Below are 19353 nucleotides of genomic sequence, written 5' to 3'. Positions count from 1 at the left end.
CAGATGTTAATGGTCACATACACATGGTTAGCAGATGTTAATGGTCACATACACATGGTTAGCATGGTTAGCAGATGTTAATGGATGTTAATGGTCACATACACATGGTTAGCAGATGTTAATGGTCACATACACATGGTTAGCAGATGTTAATGGTCACATTCACATGGTTAGCAGATGTTAATGGTCACATACACATGGTTAGCAGATGTTAATGCGAGTGTAGCGAAATGCTTGTGCTTCTAGTTCCAACAGTGCAGCAATATCTAACAAGTAATCTTAACAATTCCACAACTCCCTAATTACACACCAATCTAGTAAATGGATGAAATAAGAATATGCACATATACATTTTTTTCGATGAGCGATATATGTTACAAAGAGATTTCAGGATATATGCCTGGCTTTGGGGAGTTCAGTTGAAAGTCTTAGGTTGATGTTTCTTCTCGGCTAAAACCTTATGGGCCGGTTTCCCGGAGACAGATTAAGTTTAGTCCCGGTACAAAAAACTAACTGAGAATTTCAGTTGAAAGAGCTTTTTGGTCAATGAGTAACATTCAAGGAGTAACAGTAACAACTGTCCAGAAAACTGTCCCTATGTGCAGAGTACCAATAGTTTTTCTTGACCATCTACCTTAGTTAAAGGTTAAAGGACACAGTGTTTTTCCTGGTTTGGTCATGTGGTCTGGAAAAAGTCTCGGCCCTACTTCATATGTTTCAGTGTAGACACCAAGGGCCAATTTCCCCAACACAGACTAAGTCTAGTCCTGGACTAAAACACAAACTCAATGTAGAACCTCAAATGAAAATCCTTAAAAATCAAAGACTTGGCTTAATCTGTGTCTAGTAAACTGTCCCCAAATGATGCAATGACACCACTCCCTTCACAACCTCTGTGTTACTGCTTCCTGTATCCCTGGTAGTATCTGTGGAATCCAGCACCTGGAGCGGGCGGGCAAGAACCTGACGTTGTTCGACTCCTGGTACTTCTGTGTCGTCACGTTCTCCACAGTGGGTTACGGCGACGTCACGCCCAACGTGTGGCCCTCCAAACTGCTGGTGATCATCATGATCTCAGTGGCCCTTGTGGTGCTGCCCATTCAGGTGAGAGAGTTGGCCAAAAACACACACACGCACACACACATTGCACCGCACATACAGACAGACAGACAGACACACACAAAATGACCACACTGTTTGCTAAAGGGAAATCAATTGGGCTAATGTTTGGACATCTAGGAAATGCCAAATCGATAGAACACATGCGAGTAGGGAGTCAGCTGAACTAGACGGTGCATAATCGTGCTCGAGGCATTGTAGAGGCATTGGTAGGCCAAAAGTATCCCTACTGCTGCTGTTCTGCCATACTCCCTTGTAAACATATTGCCGTAAAATGAAGACAAAACAGGCAATTTACTGTGGCCTTTTTTATGGACACAATTTCAATGTTCAGTTGAAGCAGCTTTTTTCTAGTACTGGTCCTGGAGACCCGAAGGGTATGCAGGCTTTTGTACCGTCTAGCTGTAATAACACACCTGACTTGATGATTAGTTGACTGTATGAATCAGGCGTGTTGGTACTGGGCTGGAGAAAATAATAGCTCAATACGACCAGGATGGAAGAACACAGCGATAAAAGATAAACGCTTTAATCTATATTACGAAATGTGTCGGATTGGGTGAACTGTATGCATTTCGCCATGCATTTAGCCTATTTGGTTGATTTGAGCATTTGTTTTGCACAACATGAGCAGTATTAGTAAGGTGTGTCTGTGCTGGGCGCTATTGGTCAGTTTGAGCAGCTGGCCTACCTGTGGATGGAGAGACAGAAGTCGGGGGGGAACTACAGCCGTCACCGGGCCCAGACGGAGAAACATGTGGTGCTGTGTGTCAGCTCCCTCAAGATAGACCTCCTGATGGACTTCCTCAATGAGTTCTACGCCCACCCCGGGCTGCAGGTGTGTGTGTGTATGTGCGTGCATGCATGCGTGTGGGTGGGTGATTGAGTTTGTGTGTGCGTGCGTGTATGCTTGGGTTTGTTCATTCATGCACGTAATAGGAAAGGTTTTAAAACACTTGGCAACAGAAATGTGCATTACTTATTGGACAAGTCCAGGTAGTCCCTCCCTGTTTAAGTCCGTTTTCGTCTATTTGGTGTCGAATGAACACGACCCAGGCTGTTCCTCGGTGTTCCTCCCCATTCAGGACTACTACGTCATCATCCTGTGTCCGACAGAGATGGATCCCCAGGTTCGTCGGGTCCTCCAGATCCCCCTGTGGTCCCAGCGTGTCATCTACCTCCAGGGGTCAGCCCTCAAAGACCAGGACCTCATACGGGCCAAGTGAGTCACCAACACTAAGGGCTGTGTCTCATTCTGCTAAAATAGTTTCCTCTCTTTGGATCTTTGGTCTCCTTTCCTTCAACTGCACTGATGTGGAAGAGCTGGACTGGTAAAAAAACAATAGTGAATAGGCAATAGGCATCCACCATATTGCTTTCCTTTCACCTCTCCTATGTTTAAGATGAGTGTGGGTAGGTATACAGTTGGAGAGGAGATGAGAGGAAGCCACTGTAGAGTATTGAGATGTTACCACTTGGTATTGAATGGCTGTCCTTCTCTTCCAGACTGGACAATGCCGAGGCTTGTTTCATCCTAAGCAGTCGCTGTGAGGTGGACCGCACTGCCGCAGTACGTACATTTGCTACTATTACCGCTACAACAAGTGTTAAATCAGTGGCAGACTGGGACCAAGAGACCAGTCCACTGGCCTAAGGAGTGACCAGCCCACCAGGCATTTGTCCAAACTATCAGAACTCACGATAAGACCCAGATGCGACAGCTAGAGTCACAGATGTCTATTGACCCAAAACAGGGGGCAGGCAAAAGACAGGTCAAAGAGGTCCGTAATCCAGGGCAGAGTCAAAAGGTACAGAACACCAGGCAGGCTCGGGGTGAGGACAGGCAAAGGTTCATAAACAGGTCAGAGTCAGGCAGGTACAGAATGGCAGGTAGGCTCGGGGTCAGGGCAGGCAGAATGGTCAGAACTTGTGAAACTAGGGAACAAAACTTGAGCAAGCAGGGAGATGGGAAAACATACTGGTAGGCCCTGACAAGATGAACTGGCAACAGACGGAGAACACAGGTATAAATACACAGGGGATAATGGGGAAGATGGGTGACACCTGGAGGGGGGTGGAGACAAGCACAAAGACAGATGACACAGATCAGGGTGTGACACAGACTTTTTGTGTTAGATTGAGGTTAAATTCATATTTTGTTCATTGCTGAATATTTGTTAAAAACACTTGCTGATACCCAAGGCATTTTAGCCAGTGTACAGTAATATTATTAGATCCTTTTAGTTTCAGCTAGTCTGATTATTAAAAGTACGGATTTTTTCCTCTATTTGCCCTCACCAGTACACCATTTGTATGTTGTTCTCTCTGGCAGAGTTCAGTCTGAACTGTACTTCTAGTGAGTGTAGGGTATATAAACTGAAAGAAATACATAGAGTGGAGTTGTATTGTACTACTGAAAGTAAAGACAAAGTCATAGTGCAAATTATACTGTGACATTCAGGGGGTGTCCTAAGCATACTAAGCATAAAGGAACATTAGTGGCTTATGTAGCATTTGCATTTTTTTTAAAAGTATTTAACCTTTATTTAACTAGGCAAGTCAGTTAAGAACAAATTCTTAATTTACCCCAGCCTAACCCGGAAGACGCCGGGTCAATTGTGCGCCGCCCTATGGGACTCCCGATCACGGCCGGTTGTGATACAGCCCGGGCTCAAACCAAGGTCTGTAGTGACTCCTCTAGCTCGGAGATGTAGTGCCTTAGACCCCTGCGCCACTCGGGAGCATTAGCATAATGTGAATAAACAACATGTGGTCATTAGGTCAATACAGACCTGAATGGGCACTAGCAAACCATATGCTAAGGGTTACTACTAGTTAGCATAGTAATATCTACACGTTCTCTTCCATGTGAATATTAACGTTTTTAAAAATTGAATATGATCTGCCATGACTACAAGGTCCGATAGGAATTCAGGAAACTCAGTGAGGAACGCTGTATATGGCCCAGGAGGCCTGTAAACAGTAGCTATAAAAAGAGATTGAGTAGGCTGCATATCACATGACTAGAAGCTCAAAACACGAAAATGCAGTCTTTTTTTTTTTTTTGTAAATTTAAATTTGCTATCATAAATGTTAGCAACACCACCGGCTTTGTGGGATGTGCAGGGGATATGGTCACTAGTGTCACCAGGAGGCGAGGCCTCATTTAACACAATAAATTAATGTGTTCAATGTTTCAGTCAGGCCAATCACATCAAGATTAGGATCAGTGATTAGTTCATTGACTATGACTGCCTTGGAAGTGAGGGATCTAATATTATTAAGTAGCCCTATTTTGAGATGTGAGATATCGCAATCTCTTTCAATAATGACAGGAACGGAGGAGGTCTTTATTCCAGTGAGATTGCTAAGGCGAACACCGCCATGTTTAGTTTTGCCCAACCTAGGTCGAGGCACGGACACGGTCTCAATGGGAATAGCTAAGCTAACTACACTGACTGTGCTCGTGGCAGACTCCACTAAGCTGACAGGCTGGCTAACAGCCTGCTGCCTGGCCTGCACCCTATCTCATTGTGGAGCTAGGGGAGTTAGAGCCTTGTCTATGTTCGTGGAAAAGATGGGAGCACCCCTCCAGCTAGGATGGAGTCTGTCACTCCTCAGCAGGCCAGGCTTGGTCCTGTTTGTTGGTGAGTCCCAGAAAGAGGGCCAATTATCTGTAGATTTTCTTTTTTGGGAGGGGTAGAAAACAGTTTTCAACCAGCGATTGAGTTGTGAGACTCTGCTCATCACTCCCCCTAACTGGGAGGGGGCCAGAGACAATTACTCAACGCCGACTCATATTTGTAGCTGATTTACACGCTGAAGCTATGTTGAGCTTGGTGACCTCTGGCTGTTTCATCTTAACATCGTTGGTGCCGACGTGGATAACAATATCCCTATACTCTCTACACTCACCAGTTTTAGCCTTAGCCAGCACCATCTTTAGATTAGCCTTAACGTCGGTAGCCCTGCCCTCTGGTAAAACAGTGTATGATGATGTATGATGAACAGCTGGATGATTCGTTTTAAGTCTAATACTGCGTGTAATGGAGTCGCTAATGACTAGGGTTTTCAATTTGTCAGAGCTAATGGTGGGAGGCTTCGGTGTGTCTCAGACCCCGTAACGGGAGGAGAGACCAGAGAAGGCTCGCCCTCTGACTCCGACCCGTTGCTTAAAATGACTATTTATGTAACGATCACCGTATGTTGTGGAATTTCAGCCCGCTAGCGGGTTCCGTGCGCAGAGGGCTTAATGGGGAGAACCGGTTGAAAGTTTCTGTCGGCTGAATGAGCAACACTGGTTGAGCATTCCTACCAGAAGCCATGAGAAAATAGTCCGGGGACTGTGCGTGGGGATTTATACTACTATCTGTACTTATTGGTGGCACAGACATGGTTTCATCCTTTCCTACACTTAAATGACCCCAGCCTAACGATTGCGTCTGAATCTGGGCTTGCAGCACAGCTATCCTCGCCATAAGGCAATTGTTCCCCTGTAAATTATGAGTACAGCGACTGCAATTAGAAGGCATAATGTTATTGTTACTGTTTAGCTTTGGCTGGTGGAGGTCCTGACGAACTACGTCCAGATAAAGCGTCCCGGGGTGAAAAAGTTGAATGAAAAAAGTCGAGCGAGGGAATAAATCAATTTTAAAAACGGTCAATAAAAAATAAAAAACGTAAAGTTGGTAGGTAGCAAAGTAAGGTTTAGCAACAAACCACACAGCAGCACGTAAACAAGTCTACAAGTTGAAACATGCTGAAACAAGAGGTGATGGCAGTGAATGAATGGCATGACAATGGGCCTCAGGATCTTGTCACGGTACGTCTGTGCATTCAAAATGCAATTATGTTCATTGTCCGTAGCTTATGCCTGCCCGTACCATAACCCCACCGTCACCATCGGGCACTCTGTTCACAATGTTGACATCAGCAAACCACTCTCCCACACAACACCATACACGCTGTCTGCCATCTGCACCGTACAGTTGAAACCAGGATTCATCTGTGAAGAGCACACTTCTCCAGCGTGCCAGTGGCCATCGAAAGGGAGCATTTCACCACTGAATTTGGTTACGACGCCAAACTGCAGTCAGGTCAAGACCCTGGTGAGGACAATGAGCATGCAGATGAGCTTCCCTGAGACAGTTTCTGACAGTTTGTGCAAAAATTATTCAGTTCAGCAAACCCACAGTTTCATCAGCTGTCCGGGTGGCTGGTCTCAGACGATCCCACTTGTGAAAAGCAAAATTTCCTCTCAGCCTGTCAAAATGTGTAAAATCAAATGAGATTAGCTATAATACTAATTTTTCTCTGCCCCATGGAAGGGGGGGGGCTTGCTCTGACTTCGCGGGGGGGGCAAACTGCGCTATGACACTGTTCTGAACATGTCATTATGAGTAGATTCGCATTGAAGAATTCATGAAACCACCAGTACTATACCAGATACACAAAATAATGAGGCGACAGGGACTAACGTATAAGACCAAAAAAAGACACCACAGAAATGTATCAGAATTGACGAAAGCCAGTTTGAAGAATTATTGCTTGAGCTCAGACTTAAAGGGAGTGGTGGTCTGGGGCTTGCGGAGGTGGAGCGTGAGCTTGTTCCAGAGCCAGGGCCCGAGACCCCAGAGTGCTCGGTCACCCATTGTTTTTAGGCGCCAATGTTATAACCACACTGCAGTGCATAAAGCAATGTTGCTTTAAACAGCTCTAACAAATGTACCTCTGCTGTGTCTCTGTTGTCTTGTTTGCCTCTAAGGACCATCAGACAATTCTGCGAGCTTGGGCTGTGAAGGATTTCGCTCCAAAGTGCCCCATTTATGTCCAGATTCTGAAGCCAGAGAATAAATTCCATGTGAAATTTGCAGGTAAAGGCGGATGAATGTACTGTTAAGAAACATTTGTTTAGATGATGTGGGACCTTGGCATAGATTATTTCTGGAATATCCTGAATTGTGGCCCCAATAATGGTTTAGCCCTTCCTTCTCTAGTTTTGCATTTATATTTTATCTGTGTATTCCGGTTCGTCTCATTGAGTCTCACCTCAGTAATACTCTTTTTAAAATGTAGTCAAATGTTATTATTCTCCTTTGCCTCAAGATCATGTTGTGTGTGAGGAGGAATTCAAGTACGCCATGTTGGCCCTGAACTGCATCTGTCCAGCGACCTCCACCCTCATAACCCTACTGGTCCACACTTCACAGGGCCTGTAAGTACACAACCACCCACCACCCTTATATCTAGTCAACACTTCAATGGTGTACACTCCATAAGATCTGCAAAGTACAGTAGGCAACGCGCCAACCCACCGAGTCTCTACCCAATTCTTTACTCTACCCATCAAGTCCTCGAAAAGGAACAATTGCCACAGACCCTCATGTTTGATACCTGTTCAATTGTCTGCAGCGAAAGCCTAAACTAAACCCAGCTAAACAGTTACACTTCATATGAATACCCTCTTCATGACTCTATGTGCTTCAGGGAGGGGCAGCAGTCTCCAGAGCATTGGCACAGGACCTATGGCAAGTGTTCCGGGAACGAGGTTTACAACATCGCCATGAGAGACAGCGTCTTCTTCTCGGAATACATGGGGAAAAGCTTCACCTACACCTCCTTCAAATCGCATAAGAAGTAAGTAGAAAACACCAATACGTTTTGGGGGGCTAGGGTCAAGGGTCACAGACGTACTGACAAATGAACATATTTTCTTGTGATCCCAGTTCTAATGGTTAGATTTACTGTGCTATTTCATTTGTATCCATGGATGAGGACGGATATGTGGGCTTAAATGCTCAATAAACACTTTTCACCAACAAATGCTATTTTATTTATCACATGCTTCTTAAACAACAGGTGTAGACTAACAGTGAAATGCTTACTTAAATGGCCCTTCCCAACAATGCAGAGAGAAAGAAAATAGATAAATAATAGAAAAGTAATAACACGCAATAATAAAAGTAATAATACATACATAATGAGTAATAATAACTTGGCTATATAATACATTTAGGTTTTCACAATTCCTGAAATGTAATCCTAGTGAAGTGTTCCTGTCTTAGGTCAGTTAAGATCACCACTTTATTTTAAGAATGTGAAATGTCAGAATAATAGTAGAGAGAATGATTTTTTTTCAGCTTTGATTTCTTTCATCACATTCCCAGTGGGTCAGAAGTTTACATACACTTAATTCGTATTTGGTAGCATTGCTTTTAAATAGTTTAACTTGGGTCAAATGTTATGGGTAGCCTTCCACAAGCATCCCACAATAAATTGGGTGAATTTTGGCCCATTCCTCCTGACAGAGCTGGTGTAACTGAGTCAGGTTTGTAGGCCTCCTTGCTCGTACACGCTTTTTCAGTTCTTCCCACAAATTTTCTATGGGATTGAGGTCAGGGCTTTGTGATGGCCACTCCAACACCTTGACTTTGTTGTCCTTACGCCATTTTGCCACAACTTTGGAAGTATGCTTGGGGTCATTGTCCATTTGGAAGAACCATTTGCAACGAAGCTTTAACTTCCTGACTGATGTCTTGAGATGTTGCTTCAATATATCCACGTAATTCTACTTCCTCATGGTGCGATCTATTTTGTGAAGTGCACTAGTCCCTCCTGCAACAAAGCATCCCCACAACATGATGCTGCCACCCGCGGGCTTCACGGTTGGGACAGTGTTCTTCAGCTTGCAAGCCTCCCCCTTTTTCCTCCAAACATAACGATGGTCATTATGGCCAAACAGTTCTATTTTTGTTTCATCAGACCAGAGGACATTTCTCCCAAAAGTACGATCTTTGTCCCCATGTGCAGTTGCAAACCGTAGTCTGACTTTTTTATGGCGGTTTTGGAGCAGTGGCTTATTCCTTGCTGAGCGGCCTTTAAGGTTATGTTGATATAGGACTCATTTTACTGTGGATATAGATAATTTTATACCTGTTTCCTCCAGCATCTTCACAAGGTCCTTTGCTGTTGTTCTGGGATTGATTTGCACTTTTCGCACCAATGTACGTTCATCTCAAGGAGACAGAAAGCATCTCCTTCCTGAGCGGTATGACAGCTGCATGGTCCCATGGTGTTTATAATTGGGTACTATTGTTTGTACAGATGAGCATAGTACCTTCAGGCGTTTACTCCCAAGGATGAACCAAACTTGTGGAAGTCTACAATTTGATTTCTGAGGTCTTGGCTGATTTCTTCTGATTTTCTGATGGTGTCAAGCAAAGAGAGTTTGAAGGTATAAGCCTTGAAATACATCCACAGGTTTATTTTATTTTTACACCTTTATTTAACCAGGTAGGCCAGCTGAGAACAAGTTCTCATTTACAACTGCGATCGGGCCAAGATAAAGCAAAGCAGTTCGACACATACAACAACACAGAGTTACACATAATAAACAAACATAGTCAATAATACAGTAGGAAAAAAGTATATATACATTGTGTGTAAAGGAGGTAAGATAAGGGAGGTATAAGGCAATAAATAGGCCCTGGTGGTGAAGTAATTACAATGTAGCAATTAAACAATGGAATGGTAGATGTGCAGAAGATGAACGTGCAAGTAGAGATACTGGGGTGCAAAGGAGCAAGATGAATAAATACAGTATGGGGATGAGGTAGTTGGATGGGCTATTTACAGATGGGCTATATACAGGTGAAGTGATCTTTGAACTGCTCTGACAGCTGGTGCTTAAAGCTAGTGAGGGGGATATGTGTCTCCAGCTTCAGTGAGGTTTGCAGTTCTTTCCAGTCATTGGCAGCAGAGAACTGGAAGGAAAGGCGGCCAAAGAGGAATTGGCTTTGGGGGTGACCAGTGAGATATGCGTGCTACGGTTGGGTGCTGCTATGGTGACCAGTGAGCTGAGATAAGGTGGGGCTTTACCTAGCAGAGACTTGTAGATGACCTGGAGCCAATGGGTTTGGCAACGAGTATGAAGCGAGGGCCAGCCAATGAGAGTGAACAGGTCGCAGTGGTGGGTAGTTATATGGGGCTTTGGTGACAAAACGGATGGCACTGTGATAGACTGCATCCAATTTGTGGGGTGGAGTGTTGGAGGCTATTTTGTAAATGACCGAGGTCGAGGTTCGGTAGGATGGTCAGTTTTACGAGGGTATGTTTGGCAGCATAAGTGAAGGATGCTTTGTTGCGAAATAGGAAGCCAATTTTAGATTTAATTTTAGATTGGAGATGTTTAATGTGAGTCTGGAAGGAGTGTTTACAGTCTAACCAGACACCTAGGTATTTGTAGTCCACATATTCAGGTACAACTCCAATTGACTCAGAAGCTTGTAAAGCCATACTTTTCTGGAATTTTCCAAGCTGTTCAAAGGCGCAGTTAACTTAGATGTTCGAACTGACTTGCCAAAACTATAGTTTGTTAATTAACAATAAATATGTGGAGTGGTTGAAAAACGAGTTTTAATGACTCCAACCTAAGTACATTTAAACTTCCGATTTCAACTTTATGTACATAAACTCAGCAAAAAAAGAAACTTCCCTTTTTCAGGACCCTGTCTTTCAAAGATAATTCATAAAAATCCAAATATCTTCACAGAAATGAATTGTAAAGGGTTTAAACACTGTTTCCCATGCTTGTTCAACGAACCATAAACAATTTATGAACATGCACCTGTGGAATGGTCGTTAAGACACTAACAGCTTACAGACAGTAGGCAATTACGGTCACAGTTATGAAAACTTAGGACACTAAAGAGGCTTTCTACCGACTCTGAAAAACACCAAAATAGAGATGCCCAGGGTCCCTGCTCATCTGCGTGAACGTGCCATAGGCATGCTGCATGCTGCAAGGAGGCATGAGGACGGCAGATGTGGCCAGGGCAATAATTTGCAATGTCCGTACTGTGAGACACCTAAGACAGGGTTACAGGGAAACAGGACGGACAGCTGATCGTCCTCGCAGTAGCAGACCATGTGTAACAACACCTGCACAGGATCTGTACATCCTAACATCACACCTGTGGGACTGGTACAGGATAGCAACAACAACTGCCCAAGTTACACCAGGAACGCACAATCCCTCCCATCAGTGCTCAGACTGTCCACAATAGGCAGAGGGAGACTAGACTGAGGGTTTGTAGGGCTGTTGTAAGGCAGGTCCTCACCAGACATCACTGGCAACAATGTCAGATATGGGCACAAACCCACCGTCGCTGGACCAGACAGGACTGGCAAAAAGTGCTCTTCTCTGACAAGCCGCGGTTTTGTCTCACTATCGTTGAAGGAATGAGCATTACACCGAGGCCTGTACTCTGGAGCGGGATCAATTTGGAGGTGGAGTGACCATCATGGTCTGGGGCAGTGTGTCACAGCATCTTCAGACTGAGCTTGTTGTCATTGCAGGCAATCTCAACGCTGTGCGTTACAGGGAAGACATCCTCCTCCCTCATGTGGTACCCTTCCTGCAGGCTCATCCTGACATGACCCTCCAGCATGACAATGCCACCAGCCATATTGCTCGTTCTGTGAGTGATTTCCTGCAAGACAGGAATGTCAGTGTTCTGCCATGGCCAGCGAAGAGCCCGGATCTCAATCCCTTTGAGCACGTCTGGGACCTGTGTGATCGGAGGGTGAGGGCTAGGGTCATTCCCCCAGAAATGTCCGAGAACTTGCAGGAGCCTTGGTGGAGGAGTGGAGTAACATCTCACAGCAAGAACTGTCAAATCTGGTTCAGTCCATGAGGAGAAGATGCACTGCAGTACTTAATGCAGCTGGTGGTGACACCAGATACTGACTGTTACTTTTGATTTTGACAAAATGTAGGTCAAAGAACAAGAGTAGGGCCTTGACCATAATAATAATAATTAATAATAATAATGGATTAAACTTCTATAGAACTTTTCATAACAGAAATCTCAAAGCACTTCATAAGCACAAAACAAACAAACAAGCAATATATCATGACAGGTCAACCAATAGATGCCAAGTCTTTGAATGCTGCATCCTACGAAGAAGGAGAGAGTCAGTTCATGGCTTGAGCGGAGAGCTGTTCAAAGGATGGTAAAGGATGGTGATGGAGTCTGCTGATGATCTTATAGAGGGCAAGTCTGGGAACCAGCATTAATCTAATAGCCACTGGACTTCTCCTCTTCCACTCTGTGAAGCACCCATTTGGGTGATGCGTCGGCAGCTCTGGGCAATAGAAAGCTCACCACAATGTTCAGAATAGTAGCCTGTCATTCTCTCTACGAGCCCTCTGCCTCTGCAGTGTATTCCTCCATCTCCAACTCCTCTTACGCTTCAAGCGAATCCTCATGACCATACCTGGAAAAACCTAGGGCCTTAGCAAACACTCTGGTCTCGTCATGTGGTCAGGAAAACCTCAGGCGCCCAGCCAAATATGCTTTGAATAGGCTTTCTCTCCCTCTGTTATTTTCTTCTGTATCTCCACTCTGTGTAATCTAACACTTGCCCTATATCTCTATCTCTGTCCTCAGGTATGGTGTGTGTCTGATCGGGGTGTGCCGGGAGGACAGTAAGAGCATCCTGCTGAATCCCGGGCCCCAGTTCCGAATGAGCCCCAATGATACCTGCTTCTACATCAACATCACCAAGGAGGAGTATTCTACCTTTAAGACCCAGAGAGAGAGGATGGTCAGCCGGCCTCGCCTGCCAGTACCCAGTGTCATCGCCAGCATGGGTCAGTAATATGAGCTCTAGTTCAATATCAAAACTTATGTACTACGTAGTATGAAGTGATGTACACTAACAAGTGAGTAATGTATTGGACAAGTATAGTGTGGATATTGGTATATATTAACATGGATTATTCTGCATTATTGAACTACAATTGGTATTTTTCTGAAATATTGTGAATGATTTCACTTGTAAGAAAAATGCCAACAGTTAATAGTATGTTGTAAATGTTGTTCTACTTGTATCCTTGTTCAGGCACTGTGGCCATAGACCTCCAGGACGCAGGCTGCAAGCCACCCTGTGGGCCCACTCTCTGTCTCCCCCCGGAGGACTTTAAGGGTAACAGCAGGAGGCCCAGCATCAGCCCCGTGCTAGAGGTGCCAGACACTTCCTCTCTGCACACAGGTGACCTCTATAGCGACCAATCAGAGGACGAGAACCTGCCCTCCGACGAGGACGTATCAACTGAGGAGTATGTTTTATATCATTTCTATAAGAGGATGTAAGCCAAGCTTTCCGCAAAAAAATTCCCAAAATTCCCATATTTTTTGAGAGACATTGATACCATGCAATATGTCTTACTTTTTATTCTCCAATTTAAAAAAAAATGGGATAAAAAAAAAACGAGTATGGAAGCCTTTTGGGTATTTCAGTTACGGGTCTCCAACTTTGGTCCCGGAGTGCTACTGTGTGCACTTGATTCAATTAACTACAGATATAGAATCTTAATTTGACCTATTTTGTCACAGCAAAACAATCCTGCAGCAAGAGGATTTTAAACGTTTAGTCCAGTGGAGGCTGGTGAGGGGAGAACTGCTCATAGTAATGGCTGGAATGAACTTTATGGAATGTAAGGTGTTTAATTCCATTCCATCTACTCCCTTCCAGCCATTACTATGAGCCATCCTCCCCTCACCAGCCTCCACTGGTTTTGTCCAAAATGTCTCTTGATCAGTGGTTAGGCTATTAGCTGGCCAAAAGTAAGTTACATGTCCAATAATGTTAATATAAATGTGTGTTAGTGTGTGTTTTCAGTGAATTTATGTAAATCACAAAGCTCATCTGCATTTCCTGTGGTGCAAGAAAATTCTCAGCAACAAAAGAGTGATCAAATTAAGACCCTACACCTGTATGTTCTAGACTGAATACCATGCATAGTTGATTGATTCAGGTAGGTTAGTGCTGGAACAAAAACTTGCACACCAGTTAGCTCTCGCCGAGACTGGAATTGGAGAACAACAGCAGTAGATGATGATTTGTGATACAGTAATGACATTTGTTTGGATATGAATTTGAATGGGAGATCCATACTCATAAAATATGAATTGTGTGTCTGTTTATTTGAAGCTATGTGAAAGGCTATTCTCCCAACCTGCCCTACATCGGAAGTTCTCCAACACTTTGCCATCTACTGAAGGAGAAAGTACCATACTGTTGCCTCAGACTGGAAGGGGTAAATGATGCAAGTCACTTATTCAGTTCAAGCAATATAGGTAGTATTAAGTCATGTTAGCCATTGGCGCTATTGATGCTGGTTTCCAGACACAGATTAAGTCTAGTCCTGAACTAAAATGCATGCACAATGGGGAATCTGCTTTTTAGTCCAAGACCAGGCTTAATCTGTGTCCAGGGAAACCGGACCACAAAATATCGCTTATGGTATTTTAATTCATATTTGTTCATGTATTTGAATTAATACATAAAAAAACAACAACATAAAAATGTATGTTATTTTCCCCATAGGGTTGTCAGCATAACAACTTTGAGGACGCCAAAGTGTATAACTTTAAGAACAAGCTGATCATTGTGTCGGCTGAGACGGCGGGGAATGGACTGTACAACTTCATCGTCCCACTTAGAGCTTCCTACAGACTAAAGAAAGAGCTGAACCCGATTGTGCTGCTCCTGGACAATCAGTAAGAACAGCGTTTTATTTGATCTTCTTACCCTTTTTATTGTGCTGCCCTCTTGGTCGGATCTCCATTGTAAAAGCGTTACAGATTTTCGGCTCAGGATGAAGACAATCCTGCAGCAGGAAGATTTGAACATCTGAAGGAATGTTTAGAATCGCCGCCAGGGTGCAGTTGGAAGCAGTGTTTGTATACAATGCAGAACCAGAGCTACCTACGTTGTACCTTCGACTGCAGGTCCACTGGGCGCCAGTTCTAGTAGCCTATGTAGTTTTATTACATGTTCAAGGAAAGCAATAAGCAGAATAAATTATTGGTGGCGTCAGTGTGGTTACAGTAGGCCTGTGCTACTGTAGCCGGCGTATAACAGTATTAGCAATGTTAGGGCCATCCACGCCAAAGACCATAACTACGGTATACTGACAAATTATACATAGCCTAGCTATAAAAACATGGGCAAGCATCCACACTGAAGGTAAGTGTATTGTTCTACAGTAAGCCTATATCTGCCAATCAACTGATGGCCCAAATCAGCAGTGATGGAAAAAGTACCAAACTGTCATACTTGAGTAAAAGTAACAATGCCTTTTTTTTAACGGAAAGCCAGGGGCACATTACAACATTCAGACAACATTCTGTACTTCCGGCGCCGACTGAGATGGCCGCCTCGCTTCGCGTTCCTAGGAAACTATGCAGTTTTTTGTTTTTTTACGTGTTATTTCTTACATTAGTACCCCAGGTCATCTTAGGTTTCATTACATACAGTCGAGAAGAACTACTGAATATAAGATCAGCGTCAACTCACCATCAGTACGACCAAGAATATGTTTTCCGCAACGCGGATCCTGTGTTCTGCCTTACAAACAGGACAACGGAATGGATCGCATGCAGCGACCCAAGGAAACGACTCCGAAAAAGAGGGAAACGAGGCGGTGTTCTGGTCAGACTCCGAAAAAGGGCACATCGCGCACCACTCCCCAGCATTCTTCTTGCCAATGTCCAGTCTCTTGACAACAAGGTTGACGATATCCGAGCAAGGGTGCCATTCCAGAGGGACATCAGAGACTGCAACGTTCTCTGCTTTACGGAAACATGGCTTACTGGGAAGACACTATCCGATGCGGTGCAGCCAACGGGTTTCTCCACGCATCGCGCCGACAGAAACAAACATCTTTCTGGTAAGAAGAGTGGCGGGGGCGTATGCCTCATGACTAACGAGACATGGTGTGATGAAGGAAACATACAGGAACTCAAATTCTTCTGTTCACCTGATTTAGAATTCCTCACAATCAAATGTAGACCGCATTATCTTCCAAGAGAATTCTCTTCGATTATAATCACAGCCGTATATATCCCCCCCCAAGCAGACACATCGATGGCTCTGAACGAACTTTATTTAACTCTTTGCAAACTGGAAACCATTTATCCGGATGCTGCATTCATTGTAGCTGGGGATTTTAACAAAGCTAATCTGAAAACAAGACTCCCTAAATTTTATCAGCATATCGATTGCGCAACCAGGGGTGGTAAAACCTTGGATCATTGTTACTCTAACTTCCGCGACGCATATAAGGCCCTGCCCCGCCCCCTTTCGGAAAAGCTGACCACGACTCCATTTTGCTGATCCCTGCCTACAGGCAGAAGCTAAAACAAGAGGCTCCCACGCTGAGGTCTGTCCAACGCTGGTCAGACCAAGCTGACTCCACACTCCAAGACTGCTTCCATCACGTGGACTGGGACATGTTTCGTATTGCGTCAGATGGAAATATTGACGAATACGCTGATTCGGTGTGCGAGTTCATTAGAACGTGCGTCGAAGATGTCGTTCCCATAGCAACGATAAAAACATTCCCAAACCAGAAACCGTGGATTGATGGCAGCATTCGCGTGAAACTGAAAGCGCGAACCACTGCTTTTAATCAGGGCAAGGTGTCTGGTAACATGTCCGAATATAAACAATGCAGCTATTCCCTCCGCAAGGCTATTAAACAAGCTAAGCGTCAGTACAGAGACAAAGTGGAATCTCAATTCAATGGCTCAGACACAAGAGGCATGTGGCAGGGTCTACAGTCAATCACGGACTACAAGAAGAAACCCAGCCCAGTCACGGACCAGGATGTCTTGCTCCCAGGCAGACTAAATAACTTTTTTGCCCGCTTTGAGGACAATACAGTGCCACTGACACGGCCTGCAACGAAAACATGCGGTCTCTCCTTCACTGCAGCCGAGGTGAGTAAGAATATATAATAATAATATATGCCATTTAGCTGACGCTTTTATCCAAAGCGACTTACAGTCATGTGTGCATACATTCTACGTATGGGTGGTCCTGGGGATCGAACCCACTACCCTGGCGTTACAAGCGCCATGCTCTACCAACTGAGCCACAGAAGGACCACATTTAAACGTGTTAACCCTCGCAAGGCTGCAGGCCCAGACGGCATCCCCAGCCGCGCCCTCAGAGCATGCGCAGACCAGCTGGCCGGTGTGTTTACGGACATATTCAATCAATCCCTATACCAGTCTGCTGTTCCCACATGCTTCAAGAGGGCCACCATTGTTCCTGTTCCCAAGAAAGCTAAGGTAACTGAGCTAAACGACTACCGGCCCGTAGCACTCACTTCCGTCATCATGAAGTGTTTTGAGAGACTAGTCAAGGACCATATCACCTCCACCCTACCTGACACCCTAGACCCACTCCAATTTGCTTACCGCCCAAATAGGTCCACAGACGATGCAATCTCAACCACACTGAACACTGCCCTAACCCACCTGGACAAGAGGAATACCTATGTGAGAATGCTGTTCATCGACTACAGCTCGGCATTCAACACCATAGTACCCTCCAAGCTCGTCATCAAGCTCGAGACCCTGGGTCTCGACCCCGCCCTGTGCAACTGGGTACTGGACTTCCTGACGGGCCGCCCCCAGGTGGTGAGGGTAGGCAACAACATCTCCTCCCCGCTGATCCTCAACACGGGGCCCCACAAGGGTGCGTTCTGAGCCCTCTCCTGTACTCCCTGTTCACCCACGACTGCGTGGCCACGCACGCCTCCAACTCAATCATCAAGTTTGCGGACGACACGACAGTGGTAGGCTTGATTACCAACAACGACGAGACGGCCTACAGGGAGGAGGTGAGGGCCCTCGGAGTGTGGTGTCAGGAAAATAACCTCACACTCAACGTCAACAAAACTAAGGAGATGATTGTGGACTTCAGGAAACAGCAGAGGGAACACCCCCTATCCACATCGATGGAACAGTAGTGGAGAGGGTAGCAAGTTTTAAGTTCCTCGGCATACACATCACAGACAAACTGAATTGGTCCACTCACACTGACAGCGTCGTGAAGAAGGCGCAGCAGCGCCTCTTCAACCTCAGGAGGCTGAAGAAATTCGGCTTGTCACCAAAAGCACTCACAAACTTCTACAGATGCACAATCGAGAGCATCCTGGCGGGCTGTATCACCGCCTGGTACGGCAACTGCTCCGCCCTCAACCGTAAGGCTCTCCAGAGGGTAGTGAGGTCTGCACAACGCATCACCGGGGGCAAACTACCTGCCCTCCAGGACACCTACACCACCCGATGTTACAGGAAGGCCATAAAGATCATCAAGGACATCAACCACCCGAACCACTGCCTGTTCACCCCGCTATCATCCAGAAGGCGAGGTCAGTACAGGTGCATCAAAGCTGGGACCGAGAGACTGGAAAAACAGCTTCTATCTCAAGGCCATCAGACTGTTAAACAGCCACCACTAACATTGAGTGGCTGCTGCCAACACACTGTCATTGACACTGACCCAACTCCAGCCACTTTAATAATGGGAATTGATGGGAAATGATGTAAATATATCACTAGCCACTTTAAACAATGCTACCTTATATAATGTTACTTACCCTACATTATTCATCTCATATGCATACGTATATACTGTACTCTACATCATCGACTGCATCCTTATGTAATACATGTATCACTAGCCACTTTAACTATGCCACTTTGTTTACTTTGTCTACATACTCATCTCATATGTATATACTGTACTCGATACCATCTGCTATGCTGCTCTGTATGCTGCTCTGTACCATCACTCATTCATATATCCTTATGTACATATTCCTTATCCCCTTACACTGTGTATAAGACAGTAGTTTTGGAATTGTTAGTTAGATTACTTGTTGGTTATCACTGCATTGTCGGAACTAGAAGCACAAGCATTTCGCTACACTCGCATTAACATCTGCTAACCATGTGTATGTGACAAATAAAATTTGATTTGACATTATTTTCAAACGAAGCATGTGTTTAGTGAGTTTGCCAGATCAGAGGCAGTAGGGATGTTCTGTTGATAAGTGTGAGAATTTGTACTTTTGGTTTCATTGAAAATTATGAGGTAAAAGGTACAGTATTTTCTTAAGGAATGTAGTAAAGTAAAAGTTGTCAAAAATATAAATACAACTTAACTACTTAAGTACTACTTTAAAATATTTTTACTTAAATACTTTACACCATTGCATACAACTCATCCACAGAAACACAAACAGTAGGCTATTATTGGGTTTCACACCTTTTATTATGTGACAGTGGATTGGAATATAATATATTGGAATATAATCAAATAACAAGGGGCATATTGCAACCATCGATGGCACTAGATTATCGCCAGCTGATA

The 19353-nt window shown here is 44.6% G+C and overlaps 1 protein-coding gene across 5 annotated transcripts in view; it reads left to right on the top strand.

The window, feature by feature from the left end:
- LOC118402333 (potassium channel subfamily T member 2-like) overlaps positions 1–19353 on the top strand; it is a 69421-nt gene that overhangs the window by 10786 nt on the left and 39282 nt on the right. For 3 of the 5 annotated variants that reach the window (XM_052477216.1, XM_052477215.1, XM_052477218.1), the window contains 11 exons: positions 924–1104; positions 1793–1957; positions 2205–2341; positions 2626–2689; positions 6884–6992; positions 7225–7333; positions 7606–7755; positions 12570–12772; positions 13024–13240; positions 14116–14230; positions 14512–14684. In XM_052477216.1, coding sequence (XP_052333176.1) covers positions 924–1104; positions 1793–1957; positions 2205–2341; positions 2626–2689; positions 6884–6992; positions 7225–7333; positions 7606–7755; positions 12570–12772; positions 13024–13240; positions 14116–14230; positions 14512–14684 — 1623 coding nt within the window. The remainder of the gene's footprint in view (positions 1–923; positions 1105–1792; positions 1958–2204; positions 2342–2625; positions 2690–6883; positions 6993–7224; positions 7334–7605; positions 7756–12569; positions 12773–13023; positions 13241–14115; positions 14231–14511; positions 14685–19353) is intronic. The other 2 variants (XM_052477217.1, XM_035800461.2) reach the window with 1 other exon arrangement.

The sequence above is a fragment of the Oncorhynchus keta genome, chromosome 23 (assembly GCF_023373465.1).
Source record: "Oncorhynchus keta strain PuntledgeMale-10-30-2019 chromosome 23, Oket_V2, whole genome shotgun sequence".
Lineage (NCBI taxonomy): Eukaryota > Metazoa > Chordata > Actinopteri > Salmoniformes > Salmonidae > Oncorhynchus > Oncorhynchus keta.
The sequence above is the reverse complement of the archived record's forward strand: the minus strand, read 5'-3'. Positions and strand labels throughout refer to the sequence as shown.